This window comes from Pseudomyrmex gracilis, unplaced genomic scaffold (genome assembly GCF_002006095.1).
Source record: "Pseudomyrmex gracilis isolate BER0280 unplaced genomic scaffold, ASM200609v1 scaffold_1325, whole genome shotgun sequence".
NCBI classification, from domain to species: domain Eukaryota; kingdom Metazoa; phylum Arthropoda; class Insecta; order Hymenoptera; family Formicidae; genus Pseudomyrmex; species Pseudomyrmex gracilis.
This window is the reverse complement of record NW_018021909.1, coordinates 13,149-20,089: the sequence shown is the minus strand read 5'-3', so window position 1 is coordinate 20,089 and position 6,941 is coordinate 13,149. Positions and strand designations below refer to the sequence as shown.

General features: G+C 36.6%; 2 protein-coding genes across 3 annotated transcripts in view; both read left to right on the top strand.

Annotated features, from left to right (window-relative positions):
* Nucleotides 1-2,687: 2,687 nt before the first annotated feature.
* LOC109862061 lies at nt 2,688-3,629 on the top strand. Its single transcript, XM_020441958.1, has 2 exons — nt 2,688-2,916; nt 3,025-3,629. Exons 1-2 carry the CDS (start codon nt 2,688-2,690, stop codon nt 3,627-3,629), a joined length of 834 nt encoding a protein of 277 aa, XP_020297547.1.
* Nucleotides 3,630-4,739: 1,110 nt separating this feature from the next.
* LOC109862060 overlaps nt 4,740-6,941 on the top strand; it is a 3,784-nt gene continuing 1,582 nt past the window's right edge. Inside the window, exons 1-3 of one of the 2 annotated variants that reach the window (XM_020441957.1) lie at nt 5,001-5,395; nt 6,127-6,466; nt 6,547-6,706. In XM_020441957.1, coding sequence (XP_020297546.1) covers nt 6,314-6,466; nt 6,547-6,706 — 313 coding nt within the window. In that variant the 5' untranslated portion in view covers nt 5,001-5,395; nt 6,127-6,313. Of the gene's footprint in view, nt 5,396-5,536; nt 5,695-6,126; nt 6,467-6,546; nt 6,707-6,941 lie in introns of those variants that run through there. The other variant, XR_002251080.1, reaches the window with a different exon arrangement.

The window sequence follows — 6,941 nt, the reverse complement described above, 5'->3', positions numbered from 1 at the left end:
ATTTATTAAGACAAGTAGAGTTATTTTTTTCATTAATGGTTTCCTTAACGAAATATTTTATGTCAAAGATTCGCCGAGTAAAAACTCGAGATAAAGTACACGGCAGCGTCTTGACAGTGACACTCATTCAGACAGTGACACTCATTTAGCGGATACTTTTATGTACTTGGCGTCGAGACGCTACCGCGTCTCTTGATATCGTGTTCACGACCAGCCGCGTCCAATGGATTAATACCTCGATTGCCTCTAGCTAATCGTTTCTCCAAATGTGTTCCCGGGCCACAAAATTGATAGCCTGGAATATGTAACTCGACGTGTATCACGCAATTTAATAATCCGCGCCCTGACATCGATTGCAATATATGTTTAACATCAACTGTTTTTTGACGACTGAGTAGTTTTGCTCCAGGAATGACTCTATCGCAAAGCAGTTGCAAACAAATCATGCAGTTCGTGCGACAATCTGTGACGATCAAAGTAACTAATTTCGATAGCAAGACTCAACAAGTGTCCAACAAAAAAATACGTAGACATGGAATAATGCTACCGGTTTCTATACGCGGTATTGTGTGCGGTCCTTCAAATTGTGGCAAGACAAACGTAGTGTTAAGCTTGCTTGAAAGCCCACACGGTGTACGCTTCGAGAACGTGTATGTGTATTCAAAGTCGTTGCAACAACCAAAGTATCAATACCTGGAAAACGTGCTTTCGTCAGTAGATGAAATTGGTTATTTTACTTTCTCTAATAATAACGATGTGATTCCACCGAGTAAAGCACTTTTATATTCTATTTTTATCTTTGATGATGTGGTATGTGACAAGCAGGATACGATACGAGAGTACTTTGCAATAGGTCGTCACGCAACCGTCGATTGTTTTTATCTCTGTCAGACGTATGCAAGGATACCAAAGCATCTTATACGTGACAATGCAAATCTAATAATTCTCTTTAAACAAGATGGTATCAATCTCAAGCATGTGTATAACGATCACGTGAACACGGATATGTCATACGAAAAGTTTTGTACGTCATGTCGCAAATGTTGGCAACACAAGTATGGATTTTTAGTAATTGACAAGGACAGTCCTCTAGATAGAGATCACTATAGAAAAGGATTTAACGAATTTGCAACACCGTCGAGTGATTAATCGTTGTTGAAACGTCGATTGAGCATCATCTTTTATCGAACAACATGGCTTCATCACACAACGAAAGCAATGAAAGTATAAATCGCGAAAAAGTAGCAAAAGAGATTGCAAAAACGAGTCAATCTATTCGTCAAAAACATCGCGCTTTAAAAACTGGTAAACTAGAAAAAGAAATTGCATTGAAAAGACAGTTCAAACTTATTATCAAACCCTTACAACAGATTGTCAAAAATATTGAAACTAATCCAAAGACGGACACATCGTTTCTCAAAGACACGTCACACGACATCCGGAAGAAGCGGAAACAAACGCAAGCAAATGAAACACTGTCCCCTACTCTACATCAGTCAAAGCGCGCACGATATAACACCGCAAAGCCAGTGATTACTTCTACTCCGACAAACGAACCGAACAGCAATTGACATGGGATTCTCCATCGATTGATACTATCGTCGATACTGATGTTACTGCCAACGAATCGTTTGAGTCGACTGTTCAACGTCAAATGCAAACAGTAGAGGGTCTTGAAATGTTTCAAAGTCACTTTGGTCCGTTGGCACAACAATATATGAGAGCTATCCTAAGTGGTAAGAAAGAGAGCAACATAGACTACGTTTACGGTGTGTATTTCGACAACGAAAGAATGATGCTTGGTGATAAACGTTTTGACGTGGATGAAGAGGATAATATAATCATAGACGGTATACGATTCACAGCAACACAAGGATTGTACGAGTTGATTTTCATGAAATGTCCTAGGAGCGAATTATATACTGAACAAGATAAACAAAGATATAAAAACATACTGGAACTGAAAAATGCTCACAGAAAACATCATAACAAACTCGGTGCGATACTGGGTAATAAAGGATATAAGTACAAATACATAATTGCGCCTTTAATATCGAGTGTGCATACCAAGCAGGGGAAAGGTATAAACATACCGCGTGCTATGATGCTAAGCGATCGGAAGATCCAATATGAGCACTGGGATCCCAATGAACTTGTCGATCGTTTGCGATTGCTAAACGCATCTCGTCAGGCGGGCAATAATGCTCACGATAACGAAATCCTGTCGATCATCGAGGAACTGCGCGAAGCAGGTCTCATTATAAATTAAGTAGCGCACCGGTATTAGAATCAGTTGTGTGCGAGTCATCATGCCGATTAACAAATCCGGGATATCGCTTGAAACACATGGAGCGTCAATACATTACGAGAGAGAGGCGCTACTGCGAAAGTATGTGCGTAATACCGCTCTCTGTTTTGTCAGCTCCGGCTACGATGCAAGGTCACGCAAGATACTACATGTAGTGCAACCCGATACCGACACTGACGCCGCCAACAAACGATATGTAGATATGTGTGTTACGAGCGTGAAAGAATGGCAGGAGACACGCGAGAAAAAACTTATTGCATTACAACAGGATGTGCAAACGTTGCGCAACGCTATAAAACAACTTCAGAATATGTTTCAATATCTATCAACTCAAAGTAAAATAGCTGCTACAACAAAGTAGACGTACAGTAAGACAACTATGGCCATGAATCATGTCACAATCAAAAAACAACATCTTGTAGAGGAATTGCACGCTCCGGCAAGACGAAATTTTCCTCGTAGACGCGTTATTGTACGCGAATACGATGATCTCTGGCAAGCGGATGTGGTAGAAATGCGTCCGTATTCGCGCTTCAACAAAGGCTACCACTACATACTTACGGTTATCGATGTGCTGAGCAAGTATGCGTGGGCCATACCGCTTAAGAGTAAAAGTAGACGCGAAGTTGCCAAAGCTTTTGCAGGAATATTTTGAGATAACAAACGATATCCAAACAATTTGCAAACTGATCGCGGAAAGGAATTTTACAACACAGATGTACAGGCATTGATAAAAAAGCATAGCATCAATCATTATTCTACATATTCGGTTATGAAGGCCTCGATTGTGGAACGATTCAACCGTACGTTGAAGAACGACATGTGGAAACAATTTACACTTAACGGAACCTACAAATGGATCGACATACTACCGCGTCTCCTTGTGGAGTACAACGCGAGAAAACATCGAACTATCGATATGCGACCTATCGATGTTACTCCTGCAATCGCTGATAAACTCTTAACCACTGTGTACAGCAACGTAAAAATCGCTGGACCAGCACGATTCAAAGTGGGCGATCCGGTACGCATAAGCAAATTTAAAACACTATTCGACAAAGGATATACACCAAATTGGACAACTGAAGTATTTAAAATCGGTAAAATACAGACGACTTATTCCGTGACGTATCTGCTTGAGGATTCACGTGGACAATCTGTTGCTGGAGGATTCTACAAACACGAACTGCATCGCGTTGCAAATCCAGACGTTTATCTCGTTGAAAAAGTATTGCGCAAGAAAGATGACAAAGTTTATGTGAAGTGGCTGGGATTAGACAAGTCGTACAACTCTTGGATAGATAAAACTAATGTATTGTAAACACATGCATTAGTTTATACATAGTTTTGCAGTTATAAGTATTTCTACAATATATACAATATTACATACACTAATTTACAATATACATATAATATACTATACATTATACGTGTTTTTTTCTTATGGTATTTTGTAATGTCCCCATGGCAACGTTTCAGTAGAATCGAGTACGATATATTGCTTATCGTCGTACGGGCTTAGAGCAAGTTTTGATTCAGACACAGTGTATACTTCGTGTAACTTTGATCGTATACACGACTGTCGACGCATCTTTTCGATTTCATCGTTTAAACACTGCTTGTAATCATCAAACGTTAATGTTCTCGCTACGACGCTACTCTTTACACCTTTGGCTTTTTTCATGTCTCTCTTTCCGTCTACCTTCAATGCATACATTTTTGCTCGAAGTCCGACGAATTCAGTCATTATCATTCCGTTATTTTTATCCTTCATCAATCCTGGAACCTTTTTGTTCGCGCGCAGTATACCATACACGTTATCAGTCGGATAATCACTTGTATCGAATCGTACGATATCACGTTTCATGACATCGTATACGTCTTCGCATTCGATGAAATAACTGAGACTGTCTGTGTCGGTGTACATAATTTTGCATTTATCTCGGTATAAAGATGCCATGTAATCGTGGTGAAATTCGTACAACTATGTCTTGGATATGTCTAATATACACATTCCTACGTAGATTGGTTTGTTGAATTTTACCTCGAGTTTGCGCAATTCAACTGCAATAAAATTTTCAAAAAAGACGCTTCGGCTATGAAAATTTGGTCGGGAGATCAGTGCTTTCACACCGTATCTTCCATCTCACTTTGTTAAGAGTTTTATATCTACATCCCAGATAGCACAGGATGTCCTATGGACGTTCGTTTTATGTCCATTTTATGGTCGCACGTCCNCGGACATGAATTAAACGTCCATCGTATGTCTGATTTCGGACATTCATTAATGACCAATATTTGGACGTCCATAGAATATTCGATATTCAGTCCATTTGCAGTTATAATTATAAAAAATATTAAGACTCTTACACATCTTTGAAAAGTGTTACATATTAAAAAAAGAAATTGTATATACATGTTAACTAATTATGACTGGCACATATATTGTAACAAAAGAAATTATTTATTTATTTATCACGTGTAAAAATCTTGAAATAAGAATATGAGCGCGTTCGGGAAGCGTGCTATCAGCTAACGCTATCGTATTATTCTTTGTTTTTGTCAAATGAACGATAAAGATAGAATGATGCGGTAGCGTTGATAGCGGCTGCGTTCGTTTTTTACTCGCAGCACTGAAAAATCTATAGTATAGTATGTGACATGAATCTATAGATTTTCAGTACTGCCAGTAAAAAATGAACGCAGCCAGCGTATTTTCTGAACGCGCCTTATAAAAACTGCTGAAAACAAACATCGGGCAGTACGCAGTGTTCTCAGTTTTGGCTCTCTTACAGTACGCTGAAGAGATGGAAAAGATGCGGACAAAAACAGCAAGTTCATACAGTTAGAACTCGCTACTGTTGTGCGCATCCACTCCACCGCTTTAGCATGCTGTAAGAAAGTTAAAACTGAGAACCTGCCAGTACGTTATTATCGCGTCCTAATGTTTCATACGTCTTTTGTCTCGGTTTCTTGTCGTCTCGTCTCATCGAGAAACCGACAACCGGCAATCATCTTATGATCTCGTCTACTTTTATACTTCTAAATAAAGTTTTTTCGTGTGCATTTGTTGCAGTAGAATACGAGGTAAGTAGACTTATAAAAATTGTACATATATATAGATGANGTAACTTTGATAGATTTTGATGAGAAAAGAAAGTTGAATACGAATGAAAGAGAAATCATTATTATGACACATTTGTAATACAATATAATCCACTGCCGCAGCTGTCTCCACGTTCATTGTCTTTACAACATGTTCTACGAACATTCTTCAGCATTTCGACAATGAAATGGATGAATTTCGGATCTTTCCAAATAACCTAACCTAACCTTAAAAAAAATGGATTAAATCTAAATAGATCTAATTTAAATCTAACAAGATAAAAAAATGGAAAACTAGATCTAATTAGATCCAAATTAGATCTAAATAGATATAAAGTAGATCTAAATAGATATAAGTAAATCTATTTAAATTTACACTTTATTTATCATTAGATCTACTTTAAATCTACTCAGATCTACTATATTAGATCTATTCAGATCTGCTTAGTTCTGTTTAGATCTGCTTAGATCTAATATAATAAATCTGAGTAAATCTACTATAGATCTAAAATAGATATACTGATAAATAAAGTGTAAATTTACATAGATCTATTTATATCTGTTTAGATCAACTTTATATCTATTTAGATCTAATTAGATCTATTTTTCCATTTTTTTTATCTCGTTAGATTTAAATTAGATTTATTTAGATTTAATCCATTTTTTCCAGGGTGAAAACAAAATATTTTAAAAATTAACTTTTTTTTCTTTAGATAATACAAAGTATTTCAAAGAAATTATTCGCCAGCAAAGTTTCTTTAAAACTCAATTGTGGCAGATGGCAGACGATTTAACACGTTCGTCGCCGCGTCACCCAGATCTGGGTGACGGGTATACTTCCGAAACTCAGCCGAATCGCGCTGGGCGACGAACGTGTTAAGAGAAGTAAAAAATGTTATAATGACTAATAATTTGATGCAAAATCAAGACAATGATCAGCAACAAAATAGAAGATNGATTTATTCTTCTTTTGAGCTATCATTGAGAACAGTGAAAGATATTGAAGAAGCTGTGGAACAATTTTTAGAAATTGAAGATAACTTTAAATGTTCGGTAATACATATGAATGCTCGAAATGAATTTTGTAAAATATTAATAACTATTGTAAAGTAATATATGGATTTTTGTTTCAGATTACAGAAACATGTAGAGTAGGAGGCACATCTCCTTATAATTTTATACAACAAAATTTGTGCCACTTGGTTAGCAATGAACTTGCACAACAATACAACTGGATAGGTGCAAAACAAAAAAGAAAATTTTGTAATCTTCGAATTGCTAATATGTTAGTAGGTAAATACATTAATTAATGATATTTTTGTAGTACTAATATATATTTAATTAAATTATTTTAAAAGAAGTGGCAAGGCAGTTGGAGTCAAAAGCACATTTACACACACCAACAACTGTGCTTTTGACTCCAACTGCCTTGCCACTTCTTTTAAAATAATTTGAATATCTGGAGTTATCTGTTTTTCTGATTGTATATTTAATTATATACATTTTATTATTAATTATATACATTAAT

Excerpts from the sequence above, each read along its gene's own strand:
- LOC109862061 (XM_020441958.1), top strand. The coding sequence starts at position 2,688 with ATGGCCATGAATCATGTCACAATCAAAAAACAACATCTTGTAGAGGAA. Across the intron at positions 2,917-3,024 it reads GTGGGCCATACCGCTTAAGA|ATGTACAGGCATTGATAAAA; the intron begins GTAAAAGTAGAC and ends TTTACAACACAG.